The 17,769-nt window shown below is 58.0% G+C and overlaps 1 protein-coding gene across 4 annotated transcripts; it reads left to right on the top strand.

Annotated features, from left to right (window-relative positions):
• Positions 1-7,868: 7,868 nt before the first annotated feature.
• ASGR2 (asialoglycoprotein receptor 2) lies at positions 7,869-17,033 on the top strand. 4 transcript variants are annotated; one of them, XR_016224268.1, is made up of 9 exons: positions 7,869-8,215; positions 8,398-8,633; positions 11,690-11,806; positions 12,028-12,123; positions 12,411-12,482; positions 12,887-12,973; positions 13,062-13,207; positions 16,464-16,527; positions 16,689-17,033. XR_016224268.1 is itself a non-coding variant. In XM_051825294.3 (9 exons), exons 2-9 carry the CDS (start codon positions 8,528-8,530, stop codon positions 16,843-16,845), a joined length of 888 nt encoding a protein of 295 aa, XP_051681254.1. In that variant the 5' UTR covers positions 7,869-8,215; positions 8,398-8,527; the 3' UTR covers positions 16,846-17,033. The 4 variants fall into 4 exon arrangements, 3 of the variants coding, with proteins under 3 accessions (XP_051681254.1, XP_051681255.1, XP_089174425.1); XM_051825294.3 differs by having other exon boundaries at positions 16,421-16,527; XM_051825295.3 differs by having other exon boundaries at positions 8,062-8,215; positions 8,499-8,633; positions 16,421-16,527.
• Positions 17,034-17,769: the final 736 nt, after the last annotated feature.

Here is a 17,769-nt window from a genome sequence, read left to right as displayed (position 1 = left end):
GTGGTGTCGTAACTGCTGAGCCCGAACCACTGCACCAAAATGCCCAGCTCAGTCACCCACAGTTATTTTTAAAGATTTTATTTATTTGGAAGGCTGAGTTACAGTGGGGGGGGGGAGAGATCTTCCATCTGCTGGTTCACTCCCCAAATGGCTGCTATAGCTGGGGGCTGGGCCCGGCCAAAGCCAGGAGCCTGGAACTCCATCCGGGTCTCCCATGTGGGTGCAGGGGCACAAGCACTCGGGCCATCTTCCGCTGCTTTCCCAGGCACATTAGCAGGGAGCTGAACAGGAAGTGGCGCAGCCGGCATTCGAATCGGCGCCTATTTGTGATGCCGGCGCTGCAGGCTGCAGCCACAGCCACACAGTTCTTCGGCTCCTGTGAAAAATGCTCACCTCCATGGAGGAGTGCAGCTCCACCCGAACCCCCAGACACGATCTGCCTGCCCTCCCCCTGGCCTCTGTGTCCTCTGTGTCCTGCCGGCTTGCCAACTTATACAGAGATCCAGCAGAGCAAGGATCTCTGGCCAGGTCACTCAGTGACTTCACTTAGAGACGTCGTTAAAACGTCAGCTTGGGCCAGCAGGCAGTTCCATCCTCTGAGAGGAGCCATTGCTGTGTGGGTCACAGGCAGGCCAGGGGCCTGGGACAGCCTTCAGGGAGGGGAGCCTACGTGTTTGGGGGAATAGGTCCCGTGAGTTCAGAGAGGGTGGGGCTTACCTGAGGGAGCACAGCCCCTCCAGCAGGTGTCTGGAGGCCATGGCAGGTGCACCCAGAGGCCAGGAAGGGCCCTCCTAGAGCAGGGCAGGAGAGGAGCCAGTCTGTCCTCGTTGTCCCAGCTCCAGGACTCAAGACCAGTTTGAGCCTGTCCCAAACACTTGTAAGTCGATGCCCTACAATCCTGATGGGGAAGACAGGTTTGCACCTGCCTGACACAGGGTGCTCTGTCCCCCGGGGCGGGCAGAGTGGGGGAAGGGGACGGCTCTGATGGCGGCGGGGTAGGCCCTCTCATGTCCTTGCCCGCACTTGCTCGTTCTGTTACGGCACGGAAGGGTGACAAAGATCTGCCGGAGCACAGAAGCTGTGGTTGGCATTAAGCACTTCTGCAGAAAGCAAAACTTAAGAGGCCCCGTTCACCGAACTCCTACACACCCGGGGCTTTGAAATCCACTGGCCTGCTTGCAGCAGATCTGGGTGTGAGACAGGGAGAAGCTGTCGCTGTGTGAGGCCACGGGGCCTGAAGCTGCCAGCCTGTGCTGTGTCCTCACAAGGGCGCTAAGGTTAGAGTTGCAGTAAGCAGGAAGCCTGGGGCATTGTTCCTAGATTGTTAGTAACAGTTACTAAGAGAAAAATGATCAACCGAAAAAGTTGCCAAGCTGTCTTCAGGAACTACATTGTTGCAAACCTGTAGCTCTAAGAATGATCTCCTTACTGTTTACCACTTCACTTTAGCTGTTTGAAGGGTGAACTACTGAAAACGAGTTGGGTGGGAGGCGGAGGTAGACTCTTTGTAGACTGCTGCCCGCAGCTGTGGCCACACGGGGGCGCTGCTGCGTGTCCGGACCGAGGAGCAAGAGGAAAAGTCAACTTTCAAAGAGGTGAAAGAGCAGACCTGCAAAACACGAAGTGGCGTTCAGTCCCTGCTGCAAGCATTAAACACTTTCAAAAAGTTTGTACTTTTTAAATTAAAAATTTATGCGTAGCATAACATTTACCATTAATTTTTAAAAATTTATTTACTTGAGAGGCAGAGAGAGAGAGGGAGAGGGAGAGAAACGGACAGAGAGAGCTCCCAGCTGCTCAAATGCCTGCAATGGCCAGATCTGGGCTGGGGCTGAACCTCGGAGCTGTGAACTCAATCCAGGTCGCCTGCCTGGTGGCAGCGTCAGCCTTGCCTTTCAGGTGTGCGCTGGTGGGACGCTGGTGTCCGGAGCTGGAGCTGGGTGTGGAACCTGGGTCCCGTGACGTGGGACACGGACCTCTCCACTGGTGTCTCAGCTTCTCGACTGAATGCTCGCTCTCCATTGTGACCATTTGAAGGCTACAGTTTGGTGGCATTAAGAGCACTTATGTTGTGCAGCTGTCCACACAGCTCTGTAAATCTCGCAGAACTGAAACCCAGAACCGTTAAACTGCTCATCCCCCCTCCCCGCAGCTTCGGGCTGCCACCATCCCACTCTCTGGCCCTGTGAATTTGGCTTTCATCTACATAGAGGCATCATCCAGTGTGTAAGCTTTCGGGACTGGCTTGGTTTACCAAGTGTGACTTCTATAGCGTTCATCCTTGTTGGAGCATGTGTCAGAATCTCCTTTTTTTTTTTTTTTTTTTTTTTTTGACAGGCAGAGTGGACAGTGAGAGAGAGAGACAGAGAGAGAAAGGTCTTCCTTTGCCGTTGGTTCACCCTCCAATGGCCGCCGCTGCAGCCGGCGCACCGCGCTGATCCTGGCAGGAGCCAGGAGCCAGGTGCTTTTCCTGGTCTCCCATGGGGTGCAGGGCCCAAGCACCTGGGCCATCCTCCACTGCACTCCCTGGCCATAGCAGAGAGCTGGCCTGGAAGAGGGGCAACCGGGACAGAATCCGGCGCCCCAACCGGGACTAGAACCCGGTGTGCCGGCGCCGCAAGGTGGAGGATTAGCCTATTGAGCCACGGCGCCGGCTTAGAATCTCCTTTTTTTAAAAAAAAAAGATTTATTGGGGCCGGCACTGTGGCGTAATGGGTAAAGCTGCCACCTGCAGTGCCGGCATCCCATCTGGGTGCTGGTTCAAGTCCTGGCTAATCCACTTCCAATCCAGCTCTCTGCTGTGGCCTGGGAAAGCAGCAGAGGATGGCCCAAGTGCTAGGGCCCCTGCACAAGCATGGGAGACCAGGAGAAGCTCCTGGGGACCAGCTTAATGAGTTAAGGCCCCAACCTACAGTGTCAGCATCCCATGTGAGCGCCGGTTCGAGTCCCGGCTGCTTCTCTTCTGATCCGGCTCTTGCTATGTTCTGGGAAATCAGTAAAAGATGGCCCAAGTGCTTGGGCCCCTGCATCCACATGGGAGACTGTTGCGAAGCTCCTGGCTTTGGATCGGCATGGCTACAGCCATTGTGGCCATCTGGGGAATAAACCAGCAGATGGAAAACTTCTCTTTCTGCCTCTGCCTCTCTATAACTCTGCCTTTCAAATAAATACGTAAATCTTTTTTTTTTTTTTTTTTTTTTGACAGGCAGAGTGGACAGTGTGAGAGAGAGACAGAGAGAAAGGTCTTCCTTTGCCGTTGGCTCACCCGTGAGCCAATGGCCGCCGTGGCTGGCGTGTTGCGGCCGGCGCACCGCGCTGATCCGATGGCAGGAGCCAGGTGCTTCTCCTGGTCTCCCATGGGGTGCAGGGCCCAAGCACCTGGGCCATCCTCCACTGCACTCCCGGGCCACAGCAGAGAGCTGGCCTGGAAGAGGGGCAACCGGGACAGAATCTGGTGCCCGACCGGGACTAGAACCCGGTGTGCCGGCGCCGCAAGGTGGAGTATTAGCCTAGTGAGCCGCGGCGCCGGCCAAATCTTTTTTTTTTTTTTTTTTTTTTTTTTTTTAAGAATAATAAGAAGTCTTGGCTCCTGGCTTCAGGTCAATGTAGCTCCGGCCGTTGCGGCCAATTGGGGAGTGAACCAGTGGAGGGAAGACCTCTCTCTCTCTCTCTCTCTCTCTGCCACTCCTTCTCTCTCTGTGTAACTCTTTCAAATAAATAAATAAATCTTTAAAAGGAAGGAAGGAAGGAAGGAAGGGGGGAAGAAAGAAAGAAAGAAAGAAAGAAAGAAAGAAAGAAAGAAAGAAAGAAAGAAAGAAAGAAAGAAAGAAAGAAAGAAAGAAAGAAAGAAAGAAAGAAAGAAAGAAAGAAAGAAAGAAAGAAAGAAAGAAAGAGGCTTGCACAAAAGAAGAGAGAAGTGCACTAGCCCATCAGCTCTGGTGTGCTCCAGATGGCTTCCTGCAGCTGGGGCCCAGCACTTAGCAGAGGAGAGCCAGGTGGGGAGGCTGCAGACGACCTGTGTGAAAAATGAAGGCAGGTGCTTCTCAAACTGAGACTGTTCTCGGACACAAGCCATGCAGGATTGCAAGGACGTCCGTCCACGGTTTACTCCCCAAATGCCCACCACAGCTGGGCCTGGAGCTGAGAACTCCATCCAGGTCTCCCGTGCAGGTGGCAGGAACCCAGTCACCTGAGCCACCTGCTGCTGCCTCCAGGGTCTGCATTCCCAGGAAGCTGGAGCCAGGTATGGAGCCCCAGGCACTCCGACATGGGACACGAGCATCCCAAGCCGCATCTTGACCACTAACGAAATGCTTGCCTCCCCGGTGACGTTTTAAAAGCGTGTATGTACTTTCAACATACAACTTGCATGCCACAGAAAGTCCGGTGTTGGCAGGGACAAGAGGCCTCTGTCGGCGAGTCCCTGGTCCTGTAGGCTAGAACACGGCTGAGCGTGGCCAACCAAGGCTTCCGGGCAGAGAGTAGTTGGAACTCTGGAGCTGGGAATGGGAAGCCGGCAGCCCGCAGCCCCGCGCCTCGCCTGGTGGCCGGAGTCTGAGCAGCAGCTCCGTGGTGTTTTGTTTTTTTTTTTTTTTTTTTTTTTTTTTTTTTTTTTTGACAGGCAGAGTGGATAGTGAGAGAGAGAGACAGAGAGAAAGGTCTTCCTTTGCCGTTGGTTCACCCTCCAATGGCCGCCACAGCTGGCACGCTGCGGCTGGCGCACCACGCTGCTCTGAAGGCAGGAGCCAGGTACTTATCCTGGTCTCCCATGGGGTGCAGGGCCCAAGCACCTGGGCCATCCTCCACTGCACTCCCTGGCCACAGCAGAGAGCTGGCCTGGAAGAGGGGCAACCGGGACAGAATCCGGCGCCCCGACCGGGCATAGAACCCTGTGTGCCGGTGCCGCAAGGCGGAGGATTAGCCTATTGAGCTGCGGTGCCGCCAGCTCCGTGGTTTTAACAGGGCTTCCTGTCCCTCATGCTGCCTTTCCCAGGGACAGTGGCCCCAGTGGTCGGGGACTCCGGAGGGAGACGCGGATGTGAGGTTGGCAGAGCCGTGGTGGGGACCTGCTGGGCGGGGACGGGGGCCCCCCCCCGCAGCCCTGGCCTCTTCCTCGGGCTCTCCCAGGCACCTCAACCCACCAGCCCACTGAGCGCTTTTGCTTCCTCTCCCCAGCCTGCCCCCTCAGCCACCTCTGCCCGTCCTGGGTTCTGAGGTTCTGCAGCGTCTGCAGAGCTTGGTGCTGGAGCCCCCGCACATCCGCGGATCCGCAGACGCCAGCATCCAATATCACAGGGCCTGGGCTTCCTCCTCAGTGCGGCTCCTGCTCCAGCTTCCTGTTGCTACACAACTGGGAGGAGCAGGGGTGGCTCAAGTAGTGGGGTCCCTGGCACTCATGTGTCAGACCTGGATTGGGTTTCTGGCTCCTGGCTTTAGCTTTGACGCAGCCCCAGCCAAGCACCGGCTGTTAACAGGTATTTGGGAAGTGAACCAGCCAGTGGGAGCCCCCTGCCCCTACTGTGGCTGGTTTATTTCGCTGAGCCAGTGTCTTCGTGGTTCATCCATAGCAGGTGTCAAAATGTCCTTCCTTTTTCTAAAAAAACAAACAAACAAACAAACAAAAACAGGAATTAAAAATTTGCTTATTTATTCAGAATACAGAGGGACACACGGAGACGGGCAGAGATCTCCCACCTTCTGGTTCACTCCCCAAATGCTGCCAAGAGCCAGGACTGGGCCACACCAAAGCCAAAAGCTTCTTCTGGGTCTCCCACGTGGGTGGCAGGGACCTAAGCACTTGAGCCACCTTCCACTGCTTTCCCAGGCACAGGAGCAGGAAGCTGGATTGGAATCGGAGCAGCCGGGACTCGAACTGGCACCCACATGGGATGCCGGCATTGCAGGCGGCGGCTTTACCTGCTACACCACAGTGCTGGCTCTGCTACCTGGCTTCTTAACTTGCCCCTTCCCCTCTTTCTACACGACAGCACTCCGATTGGGTCCTACTTTATGACCTCATTTAGAAGCCCTAGTTCCCGAAGCCACCTGGGGGTACGGCACCACCGAAGGGCTTCCGTGAGGGCTTCTTAGGGGGTGTGTCCCAGGACACCCAGCCCTTCAGATGGTTCTAGGTCTGTTCCCTATTGGAACCGAGTGGAGTTTGTCAGAGCACGGGGCTGACTTCCAAGCATGGAGAGAGTGAGAGGTTGCATTTCCTTTCTCGGGGATGCTCTGTCCTAGAGAGCCAGCAGAGCTTGGAGTCTCCTCCTCCTCCTCCTCCTCCTCCTCCTCCTCCTCCTCCTCCTCCTCCTTCTTCTTCTTCTTCTTTTTTTTAAAGATTTATTTATTTGAAAGAGATACACAGAGAGAGAGAGAGAGAGAGGGAGAGAGAGAGAGAGAGGTCTTCCATCTGATGGTTCACTCCCCAATTAGCCACAATGGCCGGAGTTACGCCGATCTGAAGCCAGGAGCCAGGAGTTTCTTCTGGGCCTCCCACGTGGGTGCAGGGGCCCAAGGACTTGGGCCATCTTCTGCCTTCCCAGGCCATAGCAGAGAGCTGGATCAGAAGTGGAACAGCCGGGTCTCAAACTGGCGCCCATATGGGATGCCGGTGCTTCAGGCCAGGGCATTAACCCTCTGTGCCACAGCGTCGGCCCCAGGGTGGCCTTCTTAAGGCAGATAGGGCCTAATGCTGTGACGTAGCAGGTGAAGCCGCCACCTGCAGTGCTGGCATCCTGTATGGGCACTGGTTTGAGTCTCGGCTTCTTCAGTTTATTGTCTGGATTTGTGTGACTCGTGTCATGGCTGCAGCACCTCTGCTTTCCTGGGGGCCATCGCAGAGGGCCTCAGCCCCCATGGACTCCAGTGTCCAGGCCCCTGCACCCTTGCGGGGTTCAGTGTGACTGAACCTGAACTTCACTGTGTTCTTAGCTCCCAGAGCCCAAGTGCACAGCCAAGTGCACCCCCAGCCCATCGAGGACTGGGAAGACCCTTCTCCTAAGGGATCCCTTTTCCCTCTTCACTGGGCTTTGCCTTCCCAGTTTCTCACTGGTCCCCCACCTGGCACTGCGTTTCCTCCCTGTGAAACGGCAGTCTTTGGGGCACCTCCCTCATGGCGGTGCTGACTGGTGACGCTTGAAAGAGAAAACAGGGCCGGCGCCGCGGCTCACTAGGCTAATCCTCCGCCTTGCGGCACCGGCACACCGGGTTCTAGTCCCGGTTGGGGCGCCGGATTCTGTCCCGGTTGCCCCTCTTCCAGGCCAGCTCTCTGCTGTGGCCAGGGAGTGCAGTGGAGGATGGCCCAAGTGCTTGGGCCCTGCACCCCATGGGAGACCAGGATAAGTACCTGGCTCCTGCCATCGGATCAGCGCGGTGCGCCTGCCGCAACACGCCAGCCGTGGTGGCCATTGGAGGGTGAACCAATGGCAAAGGAAGACCTTTCTCTCTGACTCTCTCTCTCACTGTCCACTCTGCCTGTCAAAAAAAAAAAAAAAAAAAAAAAAAAAAAAAAAAAGAGAGAAAACAGTGCAGCTAATCGGGGACAGTGGTGGGCACAAGGGCAGGACTTTGTGGTCCTGAGGGCGGGGCCTCCTGCAGGCTGTCTGCCTCGTTTTCCCCCTCTTCGGGAGGTTGGAGGTTTTACTCTCCTGCACAGGGCTGGGCAAGTCAGGCGGAGCCCACAGGAAGCTGGGGCCTGCAGCGCCAAGGCCAAGGTCACAGGTCTGGATTGGGCAAGAGCAGAGAGTCCCCCTGACAGTGGGCAAGGGGCGTTTGGAAAGGCAGCAATTCTGGGAAACCAGAGGCAGGAAGTAGGAGGGGGAGGGATGAAACAGCCAAGTGCACCCCGGCCCCTCCAGAGCTGGCTCCCCGTCTTGAGCAGTGCAATGCAGAGCCAGGTGGCTGGCGTCGGGGACGGGTGGGGCTCGGGGGGAGGCCAGAGCTCGAGCCCACCTGCGCTGAGCGGAGGACAGACGAGGCTGTATCTCCACCTGGCTGTCTGAATTCTAGCCGCGTCGGCCTCTGTTTACTGTCCAAAGTCCCGGGGGCAGGAGATGCCAGGTCAGTCACCGCGGCCTCAGACCCGGCTCAGGCCCTCGCCCGCCCCGGCCGGCCCCGCCTCTCCCGTCGGCCTCAGCAGGACCACCTGCCCGGTTCTTCCTCCGCTCCGCCCTGGGGTCTGGGAGTCCGCTCTCCAGACCTCCCACAGGCAGCCGAGGTAGAGGAGGCAGGGGGGCCTGGGGATGCTGGGGTTTCAGGCTCCGTGGGGGCTGCCTGGGGAGACGTGGGGTGGTTCGTACCTGAGCGTGGAGGGCAAGGCCTTCGGCATGTCCTGAGAAGGGACAGGCCCCTGCTGCGTGGCACGCCTCGGCCCCAAACTCGCCCCCACCTCAAACCCAGCCCCAGCTGTCGCCCCGACCCCTCGGCGCCTACGGCGACCCCACCGTCAGCATCTTTGGCACAAGCGCCGGCCCCAGCCCTGAGCCGCAGCCTCAACGCAGCCCAGGTGTGAGCTGGCCCCCGGCCCATCATGGCCAAGGACTTTCAGGACATCCAGCAGCTGGACCCCGAGGAGAGCGACGAGGGAGCAGGCGCCCGTGGGCAGACTCCCAGGAGAGAGGACGCGTTCTGGAAAAGTGAGTGTCTGCTTCCTGGGACCTCCTCCGTCTCAACCACCCTCCCCCCCTTGGAGGCTTCTGTTACGTCCACCCCTTCCCCACATCGGGCAGGGACTGGGCCCTCTGTGGGCTCTGAGATGCTGGCACCTCAGCTGGCCCCAGCCGCACCTGCCTCTGCACAGCCATGTGCCTGGGAGGGAGTGCACGTCTGCTGGCGTGGGGAAGACGCTTCCTTCCTCCCAACCTGAGCCACATGCTCTTCTCATTTTTTTTTTTTTTGAGTATTTTCTATGTTTCATTTAAATAGTTATTGCTAGGTCTTTAAGTTAATTATATGTTTTCTTTCAAATTATATATATATATATATATATATATATATATATATATATATATATAATGGTAGACAGAGAGAGATCGCATTCTTTTGACCATGCCCCCAGATACTGGGCCAGGCTGAAGCAAGGAGCCAGGAACTTAATCCAGGTCTTCCATGTGAGTGGCAGGGATCCAGCTACTTGCTCTATCACTTGCTGCCTTCCAAGTTTACATTAGTGGCTGGCGCTGTGGTGTGGTGGTAAAGCCATTGCCTGCAGCGCTAGCATCCCATATGAATGCCGGTTCAAGTCCCGGCTGCTCCACTTCTAATCCAGTTCCCTGCTAATGACCTGGGAAAGCAATAGAAGATGGCCCAAGTCCTTGGGCCCCTATATCTGCATGGAAGACCTAAAAGAAGCTCCTGGCTCCTGGCTCTGGAGTGGTGCAGCTTCGGCCGTTGTGGCCATCTGGGGAGTGAACCAGCAGATAGAAAATCTCTCTCTGCCTTTCAAATAAATAAATATATATTTAAATATATATATATTTGAAAGGCAGAATTATAAAGAGAAGGAGAGGCAGAGAGAGAGAGGTCTTCAATCCAGTGGTTCACTCCCCTATTGGTTGCAACAGCCAGAGCTGCGCTGGTCTGAAGGAGCCAGGAGCCAGGAGCCAGGAGCTTCCTCCAGGTCTCCCACGCGGGTGCGGGGGCCCAAGGACTTGGGCCATCTCCTACTGCTTTTCCAGGCCATAGCAGAGAGCTGGATCAGAAGTGGAGCAGCTGAGACTCGAACCGGCGCCCATTTGGGATGTAGGCACTGCAGGTGGCGGCTTTAACAGCTAAGCCACAGCACCGGCCTCATAAATCAATCTCTTAAAAAAGTTGACATTAGCAGGAAGCTGGAATGGGACTGGGACCCGCGGGCTGATATGCGATGTGGGGGTCCAGGAGGTGCTTTAGCTGCCGTGCCAGACTCCCGCCCCTCGTTTTTCTCGTGCGTGTCTGATTTCCCATCAGTGCCGGCCAGTCTAGTTCTCCTTGCAGGTGTTGTAGACATTTCAGACAGGGGATACGGGTATAGCCTCTGTCTGAATGTCCTTGTCTGCTCATTCTAACGTCTGTGTCAGCCCTGGATCTGTGTGGATAGACTGAGTAAGCTCCTGGTTATGTGTTCCTGGTTGCTGTTTGCCTTGTAACTTTGAATGCTGCGCTGTGATTTGAGCTGCTTGGGAGCCCGATGCTGTTGTGCTCCCCAAAAGCATTCCTGGGGTGCAGTTCAGCAGGTGGGCTCGGTCTGAGCCTGTGGACACGAATGGTTGTGGCCTCAGACTCTCAGCTCTGTCTGCTCAAAGTGGGAGTCTGCTGGGTTCTGCCTGTGTTTCGTCGCCCTGCCCTGTGTCGGGAACCTCCCCCCAGCAGCACGCTGGGTAATTGGAGCGCTCACCGTGTGTGCCTCCTGTCTCTTGGAGACCACTGCCTGCTGTCCAGGTGCCTGGAAACAGCCGTTTCCTGTGGTGCCCTGGTGTTTCGATTTGGTTGCTCCAGGAGGAGGTGAATCTGGGCGCTGCTAGTCCACCTTAGCCTCTTTCTTTTGCCTTTTCTTTCCAACTTGCCTAGGTAGCACCTTGCATGTTCTAACTCATTTAATCCTCAGAACAATCCACTCTGGTAGCCGTGGCTGTCATCCCCATTTTATACACATGAAAGTGGAGGCACGGCGGAAGGGAAGGCAGAGCTAGCTGGTGGCACGGCTGGAGGACGCCCAGGGGCAGCTGGGTTTCAGGGTAGCTGTGCGCTGGGCTGACCCTGAGTTGAGGGCTGACAAGTGACAGGTCAGGCTGGGAAACAGGACAAGGACCTGCTGTGTGGACATACTGGGGAGGGCAGGCAGGGGCTCAGCCGTGGATTCCCAGCGCGGTGGAGAAGCCGGCGGCCAGGGAGAGTGCTGGAGGGAGGGTGTCCCAGCCCACACTGTGATGACTTAACACAAACTCAGGACACCTGAGTCCGGGCAATTTACAGTGAGGAGAGAGCTATTGGGTCACGGTTTGGGGTGCTGGGAGGTCAGGATTGAGGGGCAGCGTCTCAGGAGGGCCTTCTTATTGTACCATCCCAAGGTGGAAGAGCAAAGAGCAGGTGCACACATGGTGGGGGAGGGAGATGCGAGCCAGGCTCACCCTTCTGTAAAGAATCCACGACGGGCATAACAAAATTAATCCACCCACGAGGGCAGAGGGCAGAGCGCTCACCACCCGGCACCCTCCCCGGGCCCGTCTCCCAGAACCGCTGCTCCGGGGACCATGAGCCTTGGGGACAGGTTCAACCATGGCAGGGAAGAACCCACAGGCCAAGGCAGAGGACGAGCAGCCGGGGGAGGCGGAGCCCAGCGTGGCAGTGGGAGTGGCAGTGGCAGCATCCGATGGGACCCTGCATGTGGCTGTCCCGGTGTGACAGGTTCTGGGTGGCCGCATGCAGTAGTGGCCAACTCAGTATGGTGGCCAGCCAGGAGGTGTCCCGGGGAAGAAGAGTCTGGGCCCCTGATGTTGAAATCGACCCAGCTGCGGCCGGGACTCCCAGGGCTGTGCAGGGCTGGTGGGGGGCAGGAGGAGGACTCCCAGGGCTGTGCAGGGCTGGTGGGGGGCAGGAGGAGGACTCCCAGGGCTGTGCAGGGCTGGTGGGGGGCAGGAGAAGGACTCCCAGGGCTGTGCGAGGCTGAGGGGGGAGGGTCTTGCTGTCCACTCAAGCCGCCGCCTCTCCACAGGGCCTCCTCCGCCCCAGTCCCTCCTGCAGCGTCTCTGCTCCCAGTTGCGCCTTGCTCTGCTGGTCCTGGGCTTCAACGTGCTGCTGCTCGTGGCCATCTGCGTGATTGCAGCCCAGAGTGAGGCTCACAGGGCCAGCAGCGGTGGGGTGAAGGTGGTGGTGGGGGGAGAGGGGGGCCAGCAGGGGGCATGTGCTGGGGGCACCAGGGGTCGTCCATGGGGGAGATGATGGGGCTGACGGTGGCCGAGTGATGGGTGGCAGGGGACAGGCACAGGGACAGTGACGGATCCAGGAGACACAGCCCCTGCCCCAGTCCCATCCCCCCCACCTCCTGAGCAGGTGCACGGCTGCGGGTGGAGCTGCGGACCATGAACGCAAGCTTCAGCAACTTCTCCTCGAGCACCCTGGCCGTGCTCGGGGCCCTGGGCTCCCACAGTGAGTGCGCCGGGCTCTGGCTGCTCTGTGCAGGGGGCGGGGTCCATGCTGGCAGAGACCAGAAAGCCTGGGACAGTGCTGCTGTGGCGGTGGGGGCTGAGTGGGGACCTGCGAGGGAGGCGGAGCAGGGGGTGGCCCGGGCCTCTGCAGCACAGCAGAAGTGAGCAGGGGGCGGCCGGCATGGGGAGACAGAGGACCAGGCCTTGGCCCGGTGGGGGAGGCGGGAGGCGGGGCTGGAGGGCGTGCCGGAGGCAGGGCGGGCAGGCTCCTCAGCTCTGTCCTTGCAGAGGGCGGCCTCAGCGACAGTCTGACGGCTCTGGGGGCCAAGCTGCGGAAACAGCAGCAGGACGTGAAAGCAGGTCAGAGCCCCACGCGTGTGCATGTGATATGTGGTGTGTGTGTCGTGTGTGCGATGTGTGTGTGGTATGCAGTGTGTGGGGTGTGGGGAGTGTGTGTGGTATGGTTTGTGTGTGATATGTGGTGTGTGTGGTGTGGTATGTGTCTGGTGTGTATTATGTGTTGTGTTGTGTGTGGTGTGTATGGTGTGGCATGTGTGTTGTGTGGGGGTGTAGTATGTGGTGTGTGAGATGTGTGGGGGTGTGGGGTATGTGTGTATGGTGTGGCATGTGTGTGGCATATGTGCAGTGTGTGTGTGTGGTGTGTGTGTATGGGGGTGTCTGTGCTCCCCTAGCTGACAGCTGGAGTCGGGGGGGGTCGCTCCCGTCCGCCCGCCCCCTCGCCGTCCAGCCGTCTGTGCCCGCAGACCACGCCACGCTGCTCCTGCACCTGAAGCACTTCCCGGTGGACCTGCGCACACTGTCCTGCCAGCTGGCCTTCCTGAACAGCAATGGTAGGGTAGGGCAGGGTAGGGGCGGGCTTGCAGCACCCCCGCGCCGGGCCAGCCGCCTCTCAGCTCCCTCTGCCCTACTGCCCCGCAGGCACGCAGTGCTGCCCCGTGAACTGGGTGGAGCACGAGGGCGGCTGCTACTGGTTCTCGAGCACGGGGAAGACCTGGCCCGAGGCGGACAGGTACTGCCGGCTGGAGAACGCGCACCTGCTGGTCATCAACTCCTGGGATGAGCAGGTGAGCTCTCACACCCCCAGGCAGGGCGAGGCCCAGGCTTGCCTTTTCCTTCTGACCTGAGGCCGAGTCCAGAGGCCGAGGCATGGTGGAGCTGGGATGGGTTCATGGTGGAGCAGCCATGAACTCAGAGGTAGGAGACGGCAGCCAGGAGCTGGGGCCAGGGGCCAGGGGCCCAGGTGCCGCGGGGCCAATTAGGAGACAGAATTCCAGCCGGGGAAACCCAGGGTCCAGCACATGGGAGAGGACCGTGCAGAGCTGGGTCCCCTCTTGCCATGCTGCCCTTTGGAGGTGGCGGTCACTTGGGTCACTTGGGCGCAGGCAGTGACTTCCCTGCAATGGGTATGGGTCCCCCCCGGCATGTTTCTGTGTCTCTCTTTCCCATGGCTGCCACCAGACAAGCACCTCAACTCCAAGTTCCCGGGGAAGGAACTGGGACAGACAGGAGGAGGAGGAGGGCCACGCTGGCCACGTGCTGGCTACTCTCACCTATTCACTTACTTAGTCGACACAGTCCTGCTCTCCCCTCTGCGAGGGAAGGAGAGATGCAGACTCTAAGCCAGGTACGGCCGCTCGCTACCCAGCCAGCGAGTCCCGATGGAGCCCTGTAGTCAGCGTTTGCCTTGGTACCGTGGTCGGTGCAGGCGCCACTGTGTGTAAGTATTACAGTGCCAAGGCAATCCAGCCGTGTGATGCAGAGGCCGGAATCTGTTGACTATATGTTGACATTAATGTATATTTGTATCAAGGTCATGCAGAGTGTGTCACGTGGCACAGTGACTGCACACATATTTTGCTGTGCTGATCAGACTGAAGTTGCCATTACTGAATCCGTGCAATCTGGGAATATGTCAGTTTCATGCTGTTCCACCTAAGATTCCCGAACTGTGTGGTTTGACCCGCGACACACGTGTGAGAGTTGCAGCCTCATGTGGGTGGTGTGTTTGTGTGTGTGGCATGTGTGTTGTGTGTTGTGTGGGTGTGGCGTCAGTGATGTCAGAGTCCACTGAATGCTGTTTGCCTGGAATTCCTCCTCATCTATACGGATGCCAGCGAGGTCCTCCGCGCCTCTCCACTTGCCTTTGCTTGGTGCACCTCGGCCCTTCCTTTCGTTCCAGGCTCTTTGATTTTGGAGCCTTTTAGTTTTAGGTGCCGAGTCTCGGCCTTGGCTTAGCTTCCTCTGGGTGGCGCCTCACGGTCCTGATTGGATCCGAGGCTGAGTTCAGCCTGGGCATTCCCTTAAGGGAAGCTGCTATGAAGTCAAGCTTGTGCTGTTTCTCTGTGATGCTGGGTGTTGTTTTTTTCTAAGATTTATATATTTACTTTTATTTGAAAGGCAGGAGAGAGAGAGGAAAGGGGATGGGAGAGAGAGCGAGCGAGAGAGAGCGAGCATGAGCACTTTTGTCTGCTTGCTCATTCCCCAAATGGTTGCAACGGTTGGGGCTGGGCCCAGCTGAAGGCAGGAGCCAGGAACTCTTTAAGTCTCCCATGTGGGTAGCAGGGGCCCAGGGACTTGGGTCATCTTCCGCTGCTTTCCCAGCATGGGGCAAGATGGGAAGTGGAGCAGCCGGGACTGGAACGGAGCCAGTAAGGGATGCCGGCACTGCAGGTGGCCACAGCGCCCGCCCCACATAATCTGCTTTCAGGATCTACTTTTTTTTTTTTTTTTTTTTTTTTTGACAGGCAGAGTGGACAGTGAGGGAGAGAAAGAGAGAAAAGTCTTCCTTTTGTCGTTGATTCACCCTCCAATGGCCGCCGCACCGTGCTGATCCGAAGGCAGGAGCCAGGTGCTTCTCCTGGTCTCCCATGGGGTGCAGGGCCCAAGCACTTGGGCCATCCTCCACTGCACTCCCTGGCCACAGCAGAGAGCTGGCCTGGAAGAGGGGCAACCGGGACAGAATCCGGCGCCCCGACCGAGACTAGAACCTGGTGTGCCAACACCGCAAGGCGGAGGATTAGCCTAGTGAGCCGCGGCGCTGGCCTCAGGATCTACTTTTTACACCTCTATGATATCATTGTTCTTTCTTCCTCCTCCTCCTCCTCTTTTTTGGCTTTCATTCCACTTGGTTTTCCTCCTTGCCGCTTTCACGACTGGGTGCAGTCCTGTCATCCTCCCACAAGGGGGCAGGAGTCACTCAGGTCACCTGGCACCGAGTGGTTTTTCCTCCCAGGCTTCACCACCGAGGGCTGGGCGCCAGTGACCTGTGTTCTTCGTTCAGTGGTCGGCTTCTCTTGGGGGTGGGAAGAAGGGACGGGGGCAGACGGTCTCAGTCAGTGGAGCATCTGGTCTCCGGGCACCTCCTCGCAGGCTCTGCAGGCTCCTCTGTAGTAACTGCGCCTGCCCTCGGATGGCGCTCCGCGCTGTGTCTCCAGGGCGTGACAGCGGAGTCAGGCAGTTTCCTCCAGACCCAGCTGCTGTTATGTGTGCATGCTGGCCAGCGCCTTCCTCTGCTTCTTCCAAACCCAGGTGGCCACACCTCCTCCTGCTCCCACCCCCACGGCCCAATCCTGGGGGAAAGACACCCCCACAAGAGGAAGCTACGTGGAGGGGCTGTGCCTGAGACCGGGGAGCTGTCTGCAAGCTTAGAGGCCACTTTCACCCCGGCTCCTGCCAGCTGGCGCACGGGGCTGCCCCCTCCTCCCCAGGCAGTCTGCCAGATCCCACGTGGCCGCGTCTCACAGGCGTTCTGGGCAGAGGGCATGAGTTCGGAAGCTCTAGGGCCTGGCAAGACTACACATGAAAACAACCAGGGGCCTCTGAGAGGCAAGTGAAACGGAGATCCTTAATGGTCTGGCGTCCATGGGGTCCGCGGGAGCAGGGTCAGGATTCCCAGAGTTGGAGGCTGTGGAGAGGACCGTGGTGGGAGCAGCAGCTGTGCTGGGAAGGAAGCGGACCCTGAGCCAGGGCTGTGGATGGGGACCAGTGGTCATCAATTTACAAGGGGGTTGCCTCTGTGGACTGTGCCACCTCCCTGCAGAATGGGGGGAGCACCCGACCTAGAGGGCGTCCGAGGACTCGGATCATCCGTGTGGCTCACCTGGCCCGCAGCCTAGCCCGGCAAACGGTCGCTGGCCAGCAGCTGCGTTAGCAGAAGAAAAAGCGAGGAAGCAGTCACACTTCGAGCTGGGGAAGCAGAGGGGCCACGCGCGATGCCTCCGTGGCGGAGGGCAGCACCGCAAGGGGCCAGAGACTTCCCTTCTGCCTTTTTCTTCCAGAAGTTCATTGCACAACACGTGCGCCCCTTTCATATCTGGATAGGTCTGACTGACAGCGACGGCTCCTGGAAGTGGGTGGATGGGACCGACTACAGGTCCAACTACAAGTGAGTGGCTTCTCCAGCTCTGGGGACTGTTCCCTGGGGATGCCCCCCTGGGCCTCACGCTCCCCAGGCGCCCCACCCCTGAGGCCGCAGCGTCAGCTCCCTGAGCCCTGCCCTGCTATGGGGTGAGGGGCTCAGAGCTTGCTCTTTGCCTGCCTTCTTAGGAACTGGGCTCCCACTCAGCCCGACAACTGGCGGGGCCACGAGCTGGGCGTAGGCGAAGACTGCGCGGAGATCCGCTCGGATGGCCAATGGAATGACGACTTCTGCCAGCAGGTGCACCGCTGGGCCTGTGAGATGCGGCGTAACATCACGGGCTAGGAACGGCAGCAGGGCCCCGCCCCCCGCTGCTCCGCGGCCCATCAGAGAGGAAGAAGTGCGCAGAGAGGGGTGGTTTAAGTCCCAGACAGCGGGAGGCCGAGCCCTCCCCTCCTCCAACAATACCATGTCATTATTCTAAGTGGCAGCTTCCTCCTTGGAGTAGGAAAAGAAGGAACAAACACCCCAAACTCTGCGTGGCCTGGTTATTTGGAACTGGGAAAGGTAGCCTGCCAAGAGGAGGGACACGAGAGGGTCTGGGGGAGACAAGGGAGCGGCGGAAACACTAAGCAGCCAGCACTTGTGCTAGCTGGAGGGTCTGCCAGCCCCCCAGGGTTCCTGCAGGAAGCAGCTGTCCTTGCGTTTGGGGTCTCCCCAGACCAAGTTCCGGGAATGTCCCTCTTGACTCTCAGCTCCCAGGGAAATGTGAAGAGGAGGGGGATTGGAGCAGTGCTCGGCCAATTTGTTAAAACGTTATTTATTTATGTGCATCTGCTGGTTGCACTTCAAACGTTTGCAACATTCTGAGCTGAACCAAGCCAAAACCACGAACCCATAACTCAGTCTGCCCCAACGGTTTTTATTTAATTTGTTTATTTATTTAATTTGTTTGAAAAGCAGAGACAAACGGAGAGAGAGAGAGAGAGAGAGAGAGAGAGAGAGAGAGAGAGAGAGATCTTCCATCCACTAGCTTACTCCCCAAATGCTCACAAGAGCCCAGGCTGAACCAGGTCGAAACCAGGAGCCAGCAACTTTGTCCGAGTCTCCCACGTGGGCAGCTGAAGAACTTAGGCCATCAACTGCCACCTCCCAGGATGCATTAGCAGGAAGCTAGATAGGAAGCAGAATTGCTGGGGCTCGAACCCTGCACTCTGATGTGTAATGCAGAGGCTTAACCACTGTGCCACGATGCCTGCCCCTGGCTGC

This window comes from Oryctolagus cuniculus, chromosome 17, assembly GCF_051225735.1.
Source record: "Oryctolagus cuniculus isolate XC-2025 breed Fujian yellow rabbit chromosome 17, ASM5122573v1, whole genome shotgun sequence".
NCBI classification, from domain to species: Eukaryota; Metazoa; Chordata; class Mammalia; order Lagomorpha; family Leporidae; genus Oryctolagus; species Oryctolagus cuniculus.
The sequence above is the reverse complement of the archived record's forward strand: the minus strand, read 5'-3'. Positions and strand labels throughout refer to the sequence as shown.

What these genes read in the sequence shown, in the direction of transcription:
- ASGR2 (XM_051825294.3), top strand. Translation starts at nt 8,528, where the DNA reads ATGGCCAAGGACTTTCAGGACATCCAGCAGCTGGACCCCGAGGAGAGC. An exon ending in AGAGGACGCGTTCTGGAAAA is followed by an intron (nt 8,634 to 11,689) that starts GTGAGTGTCTGC and finishes GCCTCTCCACAG; the next exon opens with GGCCTCCTCCGCCCCAGTCC. An exon ending in GCAGCAGGACGTGAAAGCAG is followed by an intron (nt 12,483 to 12,886) that starts GTCAGAGCCCCA and finishes CTGTGCCCGCAG; the next exon opens with ACCACGCCACGCTGCTCCTG.